The sequence below is a fragment of the Chanos chanos genome, chromosome 3 (assembly GCF_902362185.1).
Source record: "Chanos chanos chromosome 3, fChaCha1.1, whole genome shotgun sequence".
Lineage (NCBI taxonomy): Eukaryota > Metazoa > Chordata > Actinopteri > Gonorynchiformes > Chanidae > Chanos > Chanos chanos.
This window is the reverse complement of record NC_044497.1, coordinates 31,379,906-31,399,538: the sequence shown is the minus strand read 5'-3', so window position 1 is coordinate 31,399,538 and position 19,633 is coordinate 31,379,906. Positions and strand designations below refer to the sequence as shown.

The 19,633-nt window shown below is 41.6% G+C and overlaps 1 protein-coding gene across 1 annotated transcript; it reads left to right on the top strand.

Moving 5' to 3' along the window:
- The first annotated feature begins 628 nt into the window (after positions 1 to 628).
- rap1gapa (RAP1 GTPase activating protein a) lies at positions 629 to 18,904 on the top strand. The gene is made up of 24 exons (XM_030767732.1): positions 629 to 661; positions 2,312 to 2,359; positions 3,012 to 3,050; positions 3,156 to 3,341; positions 4,020 to 4,123; positions 4,714 to 4,792; positions 5,071 to 5,124; positions 5,378 to 5,461; positions 6,653 to 6,753; positions 7,016 to 7,145; positions 8,465 to 8,620; positions 8,712 to 8,783; positions 9,042 to 9,128; positions 9,407 to 9,547; positions 11,151 to 11,288; positions 13,326 to 13,403; positions 14,726 to 14,835; positions 15,158 to 15,253; positions 15,598 to 15,717; positions 15,900 to 16,035; positions 16,193 to 16,304; positions 16,571 to 16,668; positions 18,178 to 18,275; positions 18,856 to 18,904. Exons 1-24 carry the CDS (start codon positions 644 to 646, stop codon positions 18,902 to 18,904), a joined length of 2,334 nt encoding a protein of 777 aa, XP_030623592.1. The 5' UTR covers positions 629 to 643.
- The last annotated feature ends 729 nt before the right edge of the window (positions 18,905 to 19,633 follow it).

The following is a 19,633-nucleotide window of genomic DNA, read 5'->3' as shown; positions in this document are numbered from 1 at the left end:
TCATGGTTTATATTCCCAATAAAGATACATTTACTGGGAACACTGTACAGTATCTTTGAAGTTAGTGTATTGTAATTGACACACTGAAGTGTCTTAACCGGGTGACCATGCCCATGAAGAAAATGATCCTTTGCAACCAGCCTCTGTTTGGTGTGGTTATCAGCAAAGACTGCTTGCTGCCACTAATATAAGAAATGTGTGCTTGCCACTATTAATATTGTACTCAGACTGACTAAATGCACTCACTGGCACCAGGTTTTCATTCAAAATGTCAGTTGTTCACCTACCTTGCAATAGTTGCGTGTTCACATGATATTTATCAATGAAGAAACTCATGGGGTTTTTTTCTTCCTCTTCATATAAGTAGATGATGTTGTATTGCCAGGTTGTAAGTATTTTTTTTTTTTTTGACAGACTTGTGTACTGATGAATTTCAGAGCAGTGAGGATGAATAAGGTTTTTTTTTTTCAGTAATCCCATGTTTGTGCTCTGTGATTAAGTGTACCAAATTAACATTCTGGTGGCATTCTCTGGCATGCCCCACTTAGATCATGGGAACATAAATCCACCGTTCAACACGAAATTTCATTTATTCATCCCCTCATCTCATCTCCCCTTTTTCCAGACCACTGATTTATTTGAAATGATTGAGAGAATGCAGGTAATGTATTTCTTTTTACGTTTACTTTTATTTTTCCTCCTGCTCGTTTCTGAGTCTAGGAGCTCACACTAACTGAACTAGCTCTCAGCATTAGCTTTCCTTCCTCGTCAGTCTTTGTTTGTTGCATTTGCTTGTCATTTGCTTTCTACTGAAGGTCAACTTTGCAGATAAGGGGATAACATTGTGTCATGAATCCAGTTTTATGATTTCAGAATGTACACTATGCTTGTTCAGAATGTACTATAGGTCACCCTAGACTTCATATGATTACTTCAGAGAACTTCGAGTTATAAAGGATCTCTACCATCCTTGTCCTGCTTGCCGTGCGAGATGTGATCAATAAATAGGGTTAGAACATGTCGAATCGATCACATTCTCTACTGTCATCCATAATATCCAAAATGAACACTTCAAAATGTCCCCAAATATTATCGATATCTTGTACCCAGATATTATTGATATTGCCTCACATTTCACAGCATACTTCATCTAAGAACAAAATGAAAACGATCTTCTGCTTGATTATGTTACCGAGTGTTACGTGACTCTTGGTTAGATTTTCGTGAAAGAAAAGTAAATGCCAGAAGGTATGTTTCACTTATCCCAGCAGTGGAAAGATTTACTTAGTCACTTCTTTAAGAAGAGGCGTTGTTTGAGTCTGTCATCAAATAGCCAAGCAATTCCACTGACCTGATATCACATCCCATCATTTCTAACATTAAGTGACAGCTGTGAGAGGCACCAAAAGACATGATCTCACATGGCCTCTGTCGCGGTCAGTTACAGCCTGTGGGCTGTTCTGACTAAACTTAACCTGAATAACACTCAAAGTCTCCATCAGACGAACTGGCAAAAAGAGTTCTGTTTTCTCAAACACTTCAAGACCCTTTAGGAAGATGAAATTAGATTTGGTGATTCTGCCATTTGAACCAAATTTGGTACTTAAATCTCGTAATAGTCATGGCATTTCCAAGCCATTTTAGGAGACAACCATGATGAGTTGTCTTACTTATTTCCAGCGGTCTTAAATGTATTTGGTCAGCTTCATGAACCTTCCTTTCTCTAGATCACATGGTGAGTGGGTATGTTTTCATAAAGGACGCTATGTTTTGTTTACTTTTTCCAAAGCCAAACAATACATGTACAGCTCTAACTTGATGTGAAATTCTTTTAAGTAGCACCCTCATAACCATCCCCTTTGTGGCATGTTGATGACTTTATCTACTACTCTGTACATACTCTTTCATTTCATCTTTTCTCTTTTTTCCACTTTTCTTTCACTGTGTCAGTGTCGAATAATTTCCTTATTTTTTTTAACAATAAGTGCTGGATCTTTTTCATCTTTTTGTTACTGCACTCTCTTTATTCTCTAATTCCACTGAATAATGTTTTTGAATATTATTAGATGAAGAGTCTGGTTTCTCTAATTTGTCAGTGGATTCATATGTTTATATTAATATGCTACATCACTTTGTGTCATCTCTAGTAATAAAGCATATATCATTTTTCATTGTTTTGCAGGAAAAGTATGGGTGTACTAGCTTATTTTATCTTAAGAGTATTGCCGATATATCACCTTTTATTTATTTAGGCCATCAGAACTAAGGGCTCTGATGACAAGCGTGTGACTCTATTCTGTTTGTCTTTCAGAGCAACAGAATGGATGAGCAGCGGTGCCCTCTTCCTCCTCCTCTCAAAGTATGTTCATCCCTACATCTCTCCTCCACACAAAGCCCTTATTGTCTCTTCTACAGGAGAGCCTGTCCTTTTCAGCACACAGACTGCTTCGCATAGAGCGGGCAGTTATCATCTTCTCTGCCGAGTTCAGAGATCAAAGCTACCAGTAACACTCCCCAACACCAACCCCCACACACATACACGCGCACACACACACACACACACACACACACACACAATTAACAGAGGTGGAAAAACATGAAGCTTAATTGTTATAGAGCAATAATCTCTTGCCCTGAGCCATGTGTTTTTAATGAACAGAACTGATATGCACAGCAGCCTAGTTTCTTTGCAATGGTAAGTGTAGCAAAATTGTTATCTTTCCTGCTCAATTAAACAAGGAGGTTTTCCAGCAGTTTGCCTGTTCCCTTGGTTCCTCAACCTCTCTAACCTTCACATTTTGGTTTTTAGAGTTTTTCTAACAAATTTAACTCACCATATACAGATGCCTCAGTTTTAAAACCCAGAGATATACACATATATGTACTGTGCTTAGCATAGACCTCCAAACTATTTGAAATAGTTGCACATAAATAGATTCAGGCTCTTCCTGTGCTTTATTAGGAGATCAGACTCTCACATATAAGTGACATATTCTTCTTTCTCCTCCCAGACTGAGGAGGACTACATCCCGTACCCCAGTGTCCATGAGGTAAATGTCTTTTCAGAATGTCTTTTCAGCCAGTACAGTTATTTACAGTGATTGCTCTCTAAGGTAGTTGGTTGTCTCTAATATTTCTACCTGGATATTTCTCAGGTTCTTGGCAGAAAAAGCCCATTTCCCCTGATTCTGCTACCCCAGTTTGGAGGTTACTGGATTGAAGGGACCAATCACGAGCTGAGCAATGGGAATGATGTGGAGCAGCTCCTCTCTCCCACCGCCCGTATCAAACTGGAATGCAACACAACCGCAAAGATCTATAGGAAGCATTTTCTGGGCAAGGTGAGCATGAGCCTGACTCACCACAACGTATCACTGTTACCGACAGCCAGGCAGGACTCACTATACCAGCCAAACTCACTGTACAAACATACGCTGAAGATGATTCTGGATATTACTGATCTTCAAGAATTTGCCATACTCACATCACCTGAATGTGCAACTTTTGTTTATTCAGTGAGCAGTGTGAATGGAAGAAAGTCGAGACATGGACAGCCTTCATTTACCCTACGTTCAAAGCACTTTTGCATAGCAGAGATAGGGACACTTTTACTGTGATTGCTCTTTAGAACCATCTGATATAAGAGCTACGGTCTTAAGAGACCGTAACAAAAGATCACAAAGAGCCAGGAGTATTACATTAACAGAGACTGAATAATTTCCCGAAATGTTTTAATGACCATTTGACTCAATTTTATCAAATGAATGCAAAGAGTTTAAAATGGATCACTAACACGTACCTGGCACCTTTGAGACTCACTTTAATGAAGACGCATTAGACTTTGTTTGAAATAAGCCTAATGTGTTCAAATCTAATATCGGTAATGGAGGAGACCCGTGTAGAGCGGAGGCGGTTTGTTAGCCTGTGGAGTACAGTGTAAATGCAGTCATGGTCTGTGTGGGTGTGTGTCTGGGATCATAAACATCCATTAGCTCTGTCCTTCTCTGCTGTGTCATTAGGAACACTTTAATTACTACACAGTGGACAGCACCCTAGGCCACCTGGTCTTCTCAGTGAAATATGACGTGATTGGGGACCAGGAGCACCTCCGTCTGCTTCTTAGGTACTGTGCTCAAACCCTACCCATCCATCCCGTTCCCTTCTTTCTGTCCAACCCCAACCCCAACCCAGTCCCGGCTAAGAGTCGATAGAATAGAATAAAGAAGAGAATAAAGTGAAGAGCTTAGTAAAGAACCACACAAGCTTTTATTCTTTTGTTTTTAACAATTGTGACTTTTAGATGACAGTTGGATATGATACGGAACATTACAATATCCGTTTGCGGCGAGTCGTGAATCTTTTCCTAAGACGAGAATAGCGCCCTCAGTCAAACACTTCTCACATATGGGTAAATCCACTGAATTTATCCTCCAACCTCATTTCCACATTAAACACCAGATGGACAATATAGGCCAGTGTGTGGGCGGAAAAGGCAACGGAACAGTGTTCCTTACATAAAACCCATGTGACTGATTTAGAAGTGTCATGTCAACAAAAAAAAAACACTGTGGTTTTGTTTTGTGTTATAGAACTACTCAGAAAAAAAGTTATTGTTCCATAGGTGATAAAGGGAAAGTGCATGTTAAAAGAGGAAGCTGATACATTTGGTTTGCTTTGGCGTCTGATGCTTTGCTTGTTTCTCCTCTTCTCCAGGACCAAATTGAAAACGTATCATGACGTGATTCCAATATCCTGTCTTACTGAGTTCCCCAACGTTGTCCAAATGGCCAAGGTGAGAGAGAGAGAGAGAGAGAGAGGGCGAGAGAGAGAGAGAGAGAGGGTTAAAGGGTCAAAACTATTGTTTTGGATCACCCTCGTTTATCATGGTTCTCTGTGAGTGACTTGACTGATAGCCTCCATCCCTTTGTGGCTTCTTTCGCCCTACCCTAAAAAAAAGATGGGGAGAGAGAGAGAGAGAGAGAATGAAAGCAGTGCATTGTCACTGTTACTATAGAAAATGGGCACCAGGCAAAAAAATCAATGTGTGTTTACTCCTTTTGTTATTCCAAGCTCGTCTGTGAAGAGGTGAATGTGGATCGTTTTTACCCAGTACTTTACCCAAAGGTATGTTAGATGGCTCTGCATGCTTTTTGCATATAAATGTGATCTTGCCACATCAAAATTACATACAAAATACACAAATGACTAATCTAGGCCGTAATTATAATTTGCCCTTATTAATTGAACTGTGACTTAGTCTTCACTTGGGGGTATACCAGGGGATTTGATTGTCTTTTCTCAGCAGTTGGAAAATATTACATAGAATCATGAAATGGAATGGACTGTTTCTTGATCTCATCTTCTGTAATCTCCCCAGGCCTCAAGACTCATTGTCACTTTTGATGAACATGTTATCAGCAACAACTTCAAGTTTGGAGTCATTTATCAGAGGTTTGGACAGGTACGTCCCTTAAGAGTTTTCATGCCCTATAGAGAATTCATTGTCCAGCTCCTGTCCAGATCCTGTCGAGCATGCAATAGTTCAAATATACTAATGCAGTCTGAATTTAAGATGTTGAGTCAAGGTAATCTTGTTATATATATATATATATATATATATATATATATATATATATATATATATAAAACAAAACATATTAAACACCTCAAAATAAGCTTCATAGCTTGTTTATGTAGCCGTCATCAGTCTTCTCTCGAGTTCTTCATTTAAATTTGAACCTTTGGCTCCAGCAGTGTGTTCATTACATCCATTCATTTCATATTAAAATCATAAAGCTGTTGATTACTGAGGACTGGGAAGAAAGGTTGGATCACGGAGAGCCATACCCTTGACCTTCAAACCTAAAGAGGGGTTGCTGTGCTCTGGATGTGAGCGGCAACATGAGAGGTGCCTGAAGAACTCTAGCTAGCGGCACCTACGGCACATTAGCATAGCTGAGAAGCAGAGCAGATGAGTGTGGAGTGGCAGACACATGAAGTGCCAAAGGCTGAAAAAAGCTTTTTTTCTCTCTCAAATCGACGCATCTACGCTCAGCCTCTCTCCGTTCCAAATACAAAGAGCGCAACATTTTTTTCCCAAGGGTTATGTTTCCCCAAAACCTGTAAATATGCTAACAAGTGCATCTGACCCCCAACTTATGATGTGTGGAGTGTGTGTGGGGTGCAGACAGAACCCTCTTGCCTGACACCCCAACCTTTCTCGGCATATTAGAGAATATGTTTATTCAGGAAAGCCATTAGCATTTTCATCAGGCTAATTGGTCCCCTAGGACCTTGAATGAAAGACCCCTTTTTGATTTGCTAATTTTAGAGTGGGCCCTGTTTCCTTTGTGAAGATGTTAGTTCGTGCTCGTGTGCAGGTTCACTTCGTTTAACATTTATTAAACATTTTGCTTTATGCTTGCTAAAAAAAGTAGTATCATCACTCTCTCTTGTCATTATAATCATCCATTGTTAAAGCTGTGCTGTTGCTGGGTCTATGGAAAGTATGTGAATGAATGAAGCCTGAGTTCATTAGGTGATCTGCGGTACCCGTTTATACCAATGTGCCTCAAGGTTAATCAAGTAGGCGTATGAATTGATATGCTTTTAGAATATATATATTCATAGTACATATATTTTATCTCTATAGACTTCAGAGGAAGAACTCTTTGGAAACAATGAAGAAAGCCCAGCTTTTGTGGAGTTCTTGGAGTTTCTTGGTCAGAAAATTGAACTTCATGATTTCAAAGGGTAATGCCCATATTCACAAATACACACACACATTGCCACTCCCAAACATTAAGCATGATTTGTGAAACTCTCCGTACAAAGGTGGAAACAAGCATGTGAATACTGCAGTAGTGCTGTGGTAATGGCATTTGAGAGAGTGATTAGAGTTATCTTATTATGCAGTGGTATTATGGTCCATTACAGCTCTCTTATTCATATTTTTTGCTTGATAAGCCTGCAGGGTGCTTTGAGTTTCTGTGACTTTTTCTACTCCCCCCTCCAGTTTCCGGGGTGGGCTGGATGTGACGCACGGACAGACCGGCACAGAGTCCGTCTATCACAACTTCCACAATAAGGAGATCATGTTCCACGTCTCCACAAAGCTGCCTTACACTGAAGGAGACACACAGCAGGTATCCTTGCCCTCTGCCCACATGTGGTGAAAAGCCAGTGGCCTAATTAATGGAACACCTGCACCTTCAATCCCATTTTCTATCTCACCAGAAGACTCCTTCATAATTATAACTGCTTTTTTTTTTTTTTTTACCAGCAGTCAGTTTCGCTGTACCTCAGTATAAAAAATGTAGGAGCTAGACAATCAATTTTCAGTGATCTTCAGACTCTGAAGCACTAGAAGTAATTTATTTTCAAAGTGTAATCATGGCATAATCTGTTAGATAGAATGTCTTACAGGACAAGGGAAGAAAGATTGTCTATCATGCCCTGGCAAATATTTTCTTTTCACTAGCCACATGCTACAGCGCCCTTGGCATATCATTGTTGACTTGGTTCACAAAGTGACCTTTATACTCTACTCCTTCACACTGAGCACAAACAGTCTCTCAGAAGAGGGTTGTTTTTAGTGCATACTCCTCAGGGAATCATCCGCATTTAGAACACACACACACACTCTCACACACACACACACACTCATACACACATGCACACATACACACATACACACATACACACACACTTTGGAACAGCAACTGAAAGTTGACAGAGACAGTGGGGTCTCGTGTGGACTGGCTGGGTGATTGAACTTTAGGCCAAGTAGTTATGGCCAGCAGCCTTGCTCCCACTCCCCTTGTCTAAACAGGATCCTGGCTCATCTACGGTCCCACCTGCCATCTGTTAGGGCATGCTGAGAGAAACAACATCTGCCAGCCTTAGGCTGTATTGCCACACACACACACTGAGAGAGAGAGAGAAAGAGAGAGAGATGGCAAACGAGTGTGAGAAAGGGCATCCTCACTCACACATATAGCAATAAAATATTCATCAAAAAAGTCTTGTTTTGGAGCTGAAAGACAAACAGTAATAAATTATGAAAAATGAGAAAAAACTTATTCATGTGTGAAACTCTTTACCAACATAATTAACTGTCTCACCTTTGCTCATTTTTTCAAACTGAGAGATTCACCGTTATGTATTTTCGTACTGGACTTAATTCAAAGACCCCAAAAAGTTCTTTTTTGTATCAAGCATTACAATCTATAAATATTACCATATTTACTACTTAAATTCTGTTTGGAGCATGCAAATTACTGAATTTGAATTTTTTGGGATTTGAGTCACAGTGTGAGCACAACCTGTTGAGGCTGGACATAGATTATTTGTTTATTTATTTATTTATTTATCAGTATGGCTCAGATCATCAGCATTGAAGGCTTCACTGTTCACTTCTCTGACTGTCTGCTGTCTCTTTGTGTATCGTTTTTTTTTGTTCCAGCTGCAGAGAAAGAGACACATAGGAAACGACATTGTGGCTATCGTGTTTCAGGATGAAAACACTCCCTTTGTGCCAGATATGATTGCGTCCAACTTCCTGCATGCCTATGTCGTGGTGCAAGTAGAGAATGCTTGTTCTGACAATGTCTTGTACAAGGTAGAGCATCCTAAAGGTACAGCAGCAGTGTTTAGCACTCTGACTGTAATATGGGGTTGCAGTATGAAATGGGTTTTGTGTTACTGTGTAGGTGTCAGTGACAGCTCGAGATGATGTCCCCTTTTTTGGACCAGCCCTGCCAGACCCTGCTGTTTTTAGAAAAGTAAGTCAGCCAAAATCTTTTGCCAAATGTTAAAATGTGTGTGTGTGTGTCTGTGTGTGTGTGTGTGTGTCTGTGTCTGTGTCTGTGTGCATGTGTGTGTGCTGACTTAAAATGGAAGTGAGTTGCTCACAGATGAATGTGCTCTGTATCTGCATTTTTTCCATGTTTTTTTTTTTTCGCTCAGTTACATTCTAAGATCTAGAGGTCATTCCCTTCTCACCTCTCTCTCCTCTCCCACTCTTCCCTCCACACACACAGGGACCAGAGTTTCATGAGTTTCTGCTCACTAAACTCATCAATGCAGAGTATGCCTGCTACAAAGCTGAGAAGTTTGCTAAACTAGAGGTGAGTTACCCAGATGTCAAGATAGAAATATCAGCACATCAAAATTGTTGTACCATTTTCAGTATCCTCATAGCCCAGCTTGTCTTATGCATTTGCATATTGCCTGGTGGCACACACAAGACAGAAAAAAACTCCTTCTCCTTCATTTTCTTTTTCACTGAAGAGGGTAAACTTTATCTACACTTAATCTTAATACCAATGATTGGGTGTATGTCTCTCACTCACTCTCACTGTGTGTGTGTGTGTGTGTGTGTGTGTGTGTGTGTGTGTGTCATCAGGAGCGCACACGGACCGCTCTGCTGGAGACGCTGTACGAGGAGCTGCACATTAACAGCCAGGCTATGATGGGCCTCGGAGGCGATGAAGACAAGTTGGAGAATGGGAGTGGAGGAGGAGGGGGCTTCTTTGAGTCTTTCAAGGTAACTCAGCATGATCAAGGGCAAGGCCAAGGCTGCTTCACAATGGGCTTTTACTGCTCTAACAATGACAGCACAACTGGGGACCCTAACGGTGCTTTTATGGAGCTCAGGCTGTTTACCAGATTGAATTAGGTTGGATGCACTATGGTCGATGCTCAACAGCAGTTAGCAAGTGCTGTTGTTTCTTCTCAGCTCCTCCACAGTCTAGCTTTTTCCCTATGAATGACGAAAGTCCGCACTGGGAATTTTTTATTACCCCTTTTTTTTTTTTTTCATTTTCTCCAACAAAACTCAAAGCATTATTTTTGTGCTCAGACGGATGTTTCTTCCCTTAGAGTCAAGCTGTCGATTCAGCCTCCTCGTTAAACCAGCTGTTGAAGTAGTGCTTTAACAGCCAACAGATTTCCAAACCATAATGATATCATTTATTACATTAATTAGAATTAATTACTTGTGTTCACACAATGATAGACGCAGTGGTTCTCGGGGCAATTAGCTGCTGATTATGACTCCGTTTGCTTTTTTTCCTTTAATGACATGATAGCATGCGTATAAGCAGTGCATATTTGCAGAGTTGAAATTCTACACTCTTTGATAAATGAACAGAGCAATCCATGTATCTGTCAAATGAAAACTGCAGCACATGTCTTCTTTTTAAGAAGCCTCGTTTTCCGTCAGTTTGTTCAATGTTCTCATATACGTGGATCTAGGACACAGGAAACTTATTACACAGTTCATTTTCTTGCGTATATAAATTTTCACTACCAATCACACCCCGAAAGCACAGGCTGTTTGTACACACCAGATGAGCTGTGTAACCAGGGTGATTCAATTTTCTGCATCAATTTACCCGCTACCCAAACACAGCGAGATCGATCTCACCTTATCTCATAAATCACAGTTTCATCACCGCCCATTATCTTGTCATAGGCGCTGCTGTAACTGTTTCTACACATGAGCCCCTGGGCTTAGACTCTGAACCAGGTCACTGGGAATGAAGGTTGTTCCCTTTTCTGGCATTTACATCATTTTTTTTGTGAGAGTGTTGAAGTACGGGGATTCTGGGATCTGAGATTATGTCCTTGGAAGCAGGCAGGACTTCGGAGTGAAATGCTTAATCAATATCCATTAGGAGATCTGGAAAGCAGCCCTCCCTATGGTGCTCTGTCCTGGGAGCAGGAGTAAGTGGTGCCAACTCTGGAATGATCTCTTCTGGGCAAACAAATCTGGCTGCATGCTTCTTTTGTGCCTTCATGCTCCCTCTTTCTTCTCTGTACTTTCTCAGAGACTTTCCATACCTATCCTCTCATTCAACACCTCACTATATGCATCTTCTTCAGTCTCAGTGCTTAACGGGCATTCTGATCGCATCGAGGTCTCATATCCACACATTCCGATTGGTTCCATGTCTCTCGTGCTACATTCTGATTGGTTTAGGGTCTGTCAATCAAGCAATCAGTTCTGATTACCTCAGGGTGTGTCTTCTCAGCATTAGCTCAGAGGCTGTCGTAGCTCAGCACCTCCCGTTCACTCTTCCGTTATGGCCCCTCTCTCTCCACCCACAGCTGCTGAGCTCACCATCTCTCCTCATCTCTCTCTGTAGCGGGTGATCCGTAGCAGAAGCCAGTCTATGGATGCCATGGGCCTCCTTAGCAAGAAGCCAATCACAGTCTCCACTAGTCACAGCGGCAGCTTTACCCACAACCACAATCCACCAGAGACCCCCAAACTCCCTGGGCTAGTAAGTAATCCCTTATGACCTCAGAAGAGACAAGTGACCCTCTCCCCCTCCCCGGTTAAAAACCCAGCCCCCCCCCGCCCACCCTTACACTACCGTTACCTCACTAACCCCATCTTCACAGCCTGTCACAGCATACTCCAGATCACAAAACACTACAAAGAGACTCTACTGCAGTGTGTGCCTGTAGAAACAAGCAACAGATAAACGCAGAGTAAAAAAAAAAATGAAATAAAATAAAAAATGGATCATCAAAAAATTAATCAAAGTGAGTCATCAAATGAAATATGCCATGCTAGTCATCACATACAGTGACCTAAACAGCATCAATACATCATCATTGTTGTGTTTTGTCTTCTTCATGTCCATAATTACTGATATTTTCATTCTGTCCACAGTTACATACTGCTCTTTGAAGTATGTCTTGAGAGACACTGACCACTGTGCACTTTTCTGGCTTTTGCCATTTCTTCTGTAACAATGTTCATCAACCATAAAAAAAAAAAAAACCCCAAAAAAACAACACTTTTCAGCCCTTGGATGAACCGCTGTGTCTCAGCCTTTTTAAAAGTGTGTTCAGGCAGAGCTGTTGAAAGACTCAGTGTGATGTTTGTAGTGTGTTCTGAGAGGTGCATGCAGTCCACAGGGGTAAGCACGGAAACTCCCCAAAGACCTGCATGTTGTGATGTGACTCAAAATATTGAATGTGGCTCCTCTCCTCTCACCAAATCCTAGCCAGACCACCACCACCAGGAGTCTGACATATGAATGTAAATGGAAAAAAAAAAGACAAACGTTTAGGGGTGTTTGTAAAATGATGTGTTTTCAAAGCATTTTTAAGTTGAGTAGAGGTATTTTTTAGGATGTTGTAAGGTCCACACTACGGTCTAGAAGGTCAGTTATGGATAAAAATGAATGTGAATGAATGTGAGTTCTCTACTCACTCTGTCTGCATTAGAGCCTACAGTACTGTAAATGTGAATAAGTGTGTGTGTGTGAGTGTGTGTGTGAGTGTGTGCGTGTGTATGCTCTGCCTACGCTGGTGTTTTATTTACAGGTCTGTTGGTATGCTGGTCAGGGTTTATCCATCCCTCACGGTGAGTGTGGTCGGGTGATTAGGCGGCACACACATAGCCTCCTCCCAATTTGGTTTGTCTACACTGAATCTCCTGCTCCTCACAGATTGTTCGGGCAACCAAACATCTCAAATGCAAACATGGAGTTAGCATATTACAGTGATATGAACATATGAGTTAATAAGGGATGGTTCGTTATTGATGATGACATCATGTTCTCTAATTCATGCTGTTTGCCATTGGTATGGCAGCTTTGACCTTGACATGCAATGTGTTTTTAGATGGAAAACTTGGAAACCTCTCATTTACTGTGCCCTGTACTTGCTGTGGTCATCTTTAACATTCATCACTGTCAAGTATAGCGGCTAGCAAAGTCCATGCAATCTGACAGCGTATCTGATTTTCACACACTATTATAAATCATACTGCTATAGTACTCTCATGATAGCCCAGACTCTGGGGACAAAGGAAGGATGCCATGAAGGCGAGGAATGGAAAAACACCAATCCTTTTCAGGCTCTCTCTATATATAACACAGTGGTGTAACTCTCTCAATTTTTCTGCTCTAACCTGTACTAGTGAGCCTAACAGGTTTATGACTAAACTGCTTTTGTCTCTAATGTTGTGCTTTGTTGTCCTCCTCTCCCGACTGTGTGTCTGTTCTCTTAGGCCTGCAGTGGCTGTCAGAGCGGGCCCAGCCCTGTCCTGCTCTGGCCCCTTCCCTCATTATTGCTGCCTGTGCTGTGTTCATGATGGCCTCTGTTTAAAACTGTGCTTCTTATCCAACTCTACAGCTGTGATTTGTAGTGAATTTGTGTTTTTGTAACATAACCTGCTGCATGTGATCTCATGGTGTGTTTCTCTCTCTCTCTCTCTCTCTCTCTCTCTCTCTCTCTCTCTCTCGCTTTCTCTCTCTCTCTTTTCTCTCTCTCTCTCACTGTTTCTTTGTGCAATCTCTGTGCAGTCATTGCTTGTCCCAGGGAAAAGTCCCAGTAAATACGGACGTCGCGGCAGTGCCATAGGGATAGGAACGATAGAAGAGGTTCATGTTTGACTCTAAATCTTCCCACACTCTCTGCATCTCTCTGCATCACTCGTTCTCACAGCATGACTGCATCCATAAGAGTATACCAACTCTTCCACACTGTCCTAATGCTCTTAGCTTACTTTACTTAGACCTCAGGAGTTTGATGTTTTTCAAGTACATTTATCTGCTCCCCACAATACCTTCCTCTTTAAGACCTGGAACCAATAACTGGGGCATTTCTTGTGTTTCATGTTACTGTATCTGTTGAAAAAAATTCTTTGTGTAAGTGCATAGGATAAAATTAATAGCAGCCCACCGTTCTTGTGCATGGCACCTGTGCCCTTTATCAGTCACATGTCATATCCATATTGTTCATGGGCGATATGTATTTTCCATCCTTCATCCGACAGTGTTGTATGTGCTCTCACAAGCTCTCCACTTCTCAGAAATTCTATCACATCAATATTAGCTGGTCTTCATAAATGCATATTGTACATTTATGTATGTGACAAGAGTCTTTTTCCATCCCATTGAATCATATGTCGCTCCTCATAGCATCAGCAGTCCAGTGTCTTTGACCCCATTCTATCTTTCCAAATGTATTTTTATTGTCCTATCACATATTTAACGCAGCTCTACTTGTTTGCAGTTATGCCTTGTGCTCTGTGTTTCTCTCTTTTTCTGTTAATTGTACACTCATTTAATGTTGATAGCACTGAAACATGAAGAAAAAAAATTCTATTCTGTCTGAAGTCTTTGAAGGCATTTCAGATAAAAGCATTTTTTCAAGTCCTATTTTTGAAGCTTTTAAAAAAAGGCAGAAGGAAACCCCACAGCTCAGTTCACTCAGACAGAGAACAAAGCCCTCATAGTGAACACGCAGCTCAGTAAGCCACTGTCCCGCACCTTTCATCTCTCACATCACCACTGGCACTGGAGTTTCTGTCTGAAGCCCCTAAGTGCACACACTCTTTACTCCTTCTGTAGAAAGAGAGGCAGTGACACACAGCTGGCTTTTTGGACACTCTAGTTTGCAGATCAATGATCCCTGTTCCCCATAAAGTTTCAGATCACGTCACAGAATGCTAAAGTACTTATTTCAGAGGTAAAAATCGATGCTAAAAAATACAAACAAAACTAGCAAGCAATTGGGGGAGTTGTCCTAACTTAGACTCCCTACCTAACACCAAACTAATCTCTAACATAAACTCTTATGGTGACAACACTGGAACGTGACAGTCATGGTTTGAGAGGAGAGTGTGTGAAAGGAATTGGCGGTGAGAAACCTTATCAGAGTTTTGGAGGTAATTCACTCATTCTATCTCTCTTTGTTACAGTCTTTAATCATCCCCGGGAAGAGCCCAACTCGGAAGAAGTCTGGTCCGTTCAGCTCCAGACGTAGCAGTGCCATCGGCATTGAGAATATCCAAGAGGTTCAGGAGAAGAGGTGAGGATTGAACAAGATTTATGTTCCTGGCAGGGAGGTTCCTGAAGTACAAAGACGGTGAAGGTCAACGAAGGTCACAAGCTTACTGCGAGCGCCAGCAGCTCACATAGCTTTTATACAATGTGGATTTGGTCTTTCGTTTGCTCAGGCTAGATCCAGTATTGACTTTCTTTTTGTGTGAATGTGAATGTTTGTGCACAGTATGTCCACAATATGTGTCCTGATGGGAACTAGAGCTAGACCTCTTACTGTGTGTCTTGTGTGTGTGTGTGTGTGTACCTGGTTGGGTGTGTGTGTGTGTGTGTGTTTGGTGTGGGGAAAGGATTGATGCTCTTTTGTCCGAGGACAGAACAGTACTCTGTGTGTCTCTGCCCAGCGTCAGTCTCAAGAGTGGGAGGCTCAGCGTGGACTCCTCCAAGTATACATGTCACTTCCTGTGTAGAATGCCTGTAGAGTAGAATTCTCCTGTCCTTAACCTTAGAGTAGTATTTGCTTTCTACAGAAACAACTGACCTATATCCTATGCACTAGAGAGGCTTTCTTTTTACCGCAGTAGTCTTGTCTCCCAGGTTTTTACCACTGTCTGCCTGTCTCAGCGTGTGTGGTAGATTGCTGTGGCATGCGTATGACCAGACTGAAATTACTCAGACTAATCTACAATAGTTCGAGGTTTTAGCTTTGTCTTCATCTAGCCTGATTCTAGGTGAGACTCACTGGTTTGTCTCATTGGTGCCCCCTAATGGAACATCTGTGTCCTTGCAGCAGCAGGGAATGTTCCCCCAGCACACAAAAGACACCAGACAGTGGGCATGCCTCCCAGGATCCCAAGTCTGAAAATTCATCCAATCAGAGCTCACCTGAGGTTCTCATCACAAAAAACAGGTTTGCAAAAAGTGTATTACTGTTGATGTACTATATTTATTCACAGAAATCTCTTATGTCTGATTTGAGTCTTCAGTGTTAAGAAATGGATCAGTACAGTAGATTAGCACCATATTGCTATCTGTTGTAGCGATACTATAGACTGTGTGTGTGTGTGTGTGTGTGTGTGTGTGTGTGTGTAGTTCGGCTATGTGTTGCAGGGCTCCTTCCATTCCAGAAGCTCATGACTTGTCCCGCTCCTCCTCCAACGCCAGTAGCTTTGCCAGTGTGGTGGAGGAAAATGAGACAGAGGCTACTGAAGATTATGACACTGGCATGGTTAGACACTGTTGTCTGTAGGAATCTTGTGGTGTCTGTAGTTTTCACATTAGCCACTTTAATTTTCCCGTATGTCAGTCTGTCACAGAACTTGTTAAGCTAATAGTAAGTGAGGATGGGTACGTGAGTCTGACTAGTCCAGTCTATTTCTGTACAGGAGAGTCTATCGTCTGCTGGGACGCCACACAAGCGGGACTCGTTTACCTATAGTACGTGGCTGGAAGACAGCATGAGCAGTGTAAGCACGGCCAGCAGGGGGAGCTCTCCAGGTAAAAACGTACACAGGACAGGTTATTGTATCGCCTAGGCTTTCATCACCATGCACTTAGGGTGCAGTTCACCCAAGAGTCTTGTGTTTCGGCTTTGTCACACAGACATTATAAGTAGTGTAGAGTTTTACGCATACATTCTTATCATTGCCACATTTATCGGAGCTGAAGAGCCCCGCACACACAATGTCCACTGTAATATCAGGTAAAGCAGTTTTGTTGCTTTGCCTGTATGAAATGATGTACTGTTCCCTCTATAGCTCCAGGCAGAAACCTGCAAACTGATGGCGGAAAAGGACACGATCAAAGCCGCACAGATATACGCATCAAACTGGAGCGGCCGCATGATCACAAATCGTCATCGGTGAGTAAACCTTCAGTGAGATTACTGTCTGTGCTTCATGGCCTTAAAAGACCAGCTTTTGCCTGGTCAGACATACTTTATCTGACTGTAAAGGTTTATATACCACTTGTTCTTTTTCTGAATCAGTAGGTATGCAGTAGGTATACCATGTGTTGTTAGTGGTGTTAATGGTTGTTTTGTATTGTAGTGTGTTTTGCATGGATTTCGTATGAGAGTATACAGTATTATGTGAAAAGCACGTTTCCTAAGCTTGGAAAACCCAGGTCCAGAAATTATATTTTGTAGCCCATTGTAGCAGTTTTTTTTTGTTTTTTTTTTTCATTTCTGAGTCACGTAATATCCATTTAACTTTATACATGGCAAGGACAAACAGATACTTTTTTGACCACTCATGCATAATGAGAATCTCTATTGTCTAGTTCCAGTAATATATGGCATACAGATAAAGCACACAACACACACGCTTGCACACACACACACACACACACACACACAAACGCGCACGCGCACCTGCACGCACACACACTCACTATGACACATACATGCCCTCAGTGGCTCCTGCGTTGAAAAGTGCACATCATGCTGTGAGAGTGAGTTTGTGTGCTGCTGGTGTTTCTGCCTGTGTGTTCCCGTGGTAACCCCACTGCTGTCTGTGCGTCTGTGTGCTCCGTGCAGAACTGCTAGCCTCTCCGGCCTGATTGCTTCATGGATGTCCATCAACAGGTCAGCCCCCTTCTCCCAGCTGTCACTGGGCCTCCAAAAGGCTGCTGCCCTCTCCTACAGTTTTCACTGTGGTCCACTTGAGAAGTGGTCTCTGTGTATTCTTCTGGTTTATTCAGGCGTGCACTCATCTTGGGAAATGTTTCTTCCAGATGAATGGAAACACGTTGCTTGGAGCTTCTGATGAATGTCTGATGTAACTATTTGCAACTTTATTATGAGGGGTGTAGGAATCACTGACACACCGAATGAGCCAGGCTATGGAAAATTTGTTTTCACCTGTCCGAGCATATGCTTCTATTTATATATATGTTCCAATTAAGTTAAAGTGTTTCAGCTTTTATAGTAAGCTATTGTATGATGAGCCTGGACTCAGAGATTTGTGGCAGATGTTACAAGATGGTAGGTACTTGTTAGTGACAACTGTCTCGTGCACTAAATATTTATTATTGTGAATTTTAAAATCTTGTGTCGATTTCTAAATGGGTTTTCATATGGACTAGTGATTTATGGCACACTTATATCAAATATCTTTAGCAAATTTGAAATTTTAATCACACTTAAAATTTTAGGTTAGTCATTCCAGCTGTTTCAGAAGGAGTGCTAGAACAGAGTACTAAAGCTGAGTACTAAAACCTTATTTTCAAGGCCACTATAAAGATTCCAAATCTTTTGCTTAAAGGGCAGAACTGTGTCCTGTTTGGGTGTTGCATTCTATACAAAGCACAGTCCTGTGCAAATGCCTGTTTTTCATCTCATTTTCCGCATGGCTTGTGCCCACTCCGGCAGCATTCCCATAAGAAACACCCCCTCAGAGAGATGAGGCGAGCCCGGGTTTTTGCTGTGACCACTGACGATGATGAGGATGACTCCAGTCAGACCCCAGAGTGAGACCAACTCACCACCTAGCACCATGTAACCCTGCTCTCAAGATACCCCCCACCCACCCCATGAAGACCCTACCCCCTCCAGCTCCTGTTCTGCCAGCAGGCCAGGCTCAGTAGCAGGAAATGGAGATATGAGACAATAGAGAGACCTCACATGCACTGTGTCTTTTTTCCCCTTATTTTCTACACTCTTTTCCTCATACTTGCTTCATCTCAGTATTTGAGTACTGTTGGGTCTTTGTATTTGATCTCTCTTACATGTACTTTTAGTCCATACTGTGAGTCTGTGAGGGTTCCGTACTCTTTATCAGAGATGCTGTCTGTCTGTTATCTTTTTGAACAGGCATATGTTTGGACAGCACAGGGTTATAATACAGTGCCATTAAACTCCTTTGAGTTTCTGTAAATGAACTTTTAAAGGCTAGGTTTAGTAAATACAGTCTCAACAGTGACACGGGAACCAAGCCTGAGTGTTTGGAATCCGTCTCCAAAATAACTGACGTGATGTCCATTAACTTGAAGTTCAGACATCAGATGCCGTATGGAAATCTCTGCCTTTGTGTTGTTTATGTTCTCTCAGTTGCTCCAATTACAGCTCCCAGTTTTCCATGTTTAACAAGCTGAAGTAATAGGCGTCTTTTCAGTTAAGAGCAGTATGCTCTCTGTTTGGGCAAATCGAAAATTTCACCTATCAGAGTGGGACCCTTCCTTCACTTATTAGCCCCTCAGCCAACACCTCACATATTTCAATAGATTTTCAGCAGCGTCATTTTTGTTATGATATGAATGAATACCTTTTCACAGAATCACACAATAGTACATTATTCACTTAATGGATGCCTTACCTTAACCCTCAGAAAGATATATATCCAGTCATACCTCTAATGCCAGCAGCTTAACACATGCCTGGCTAACACAGAGCAGCAAGTGATGCTTTTAAGGATTTAACTAAAAGCTTTTCGTGATGTTATGCCCTTTGCTCAGAAGTTCAAATTAGGCTAATATTTTAGCCAATTTTGTAGCTTGTCCTTAAAGGTCCATGGTGTTTATTTAAGTCATTTGTGACTGTCTTTCTCTGTATGCATTTCCTTTTTCAAGTGTGCAGATGTGCCTAGACAACACTACAGGTATAATCACTTAGTATAAACTGTGACCACAAAAAAAATCAGCTCGTTTACACAGTTAGAACTTTTAAGTCTTGTGTACTCTCCTTTCGGTGTTGCATCATGTTACACATCCTTTGTGAAGGAAAGAAATATCAATATGTAATTCACCATATGATTTTATATTTGGATGTAAGGATCATGCATTCTATAAATATGTCAAGCTCCACTGTCATAATTTAAAGAAAATATTGA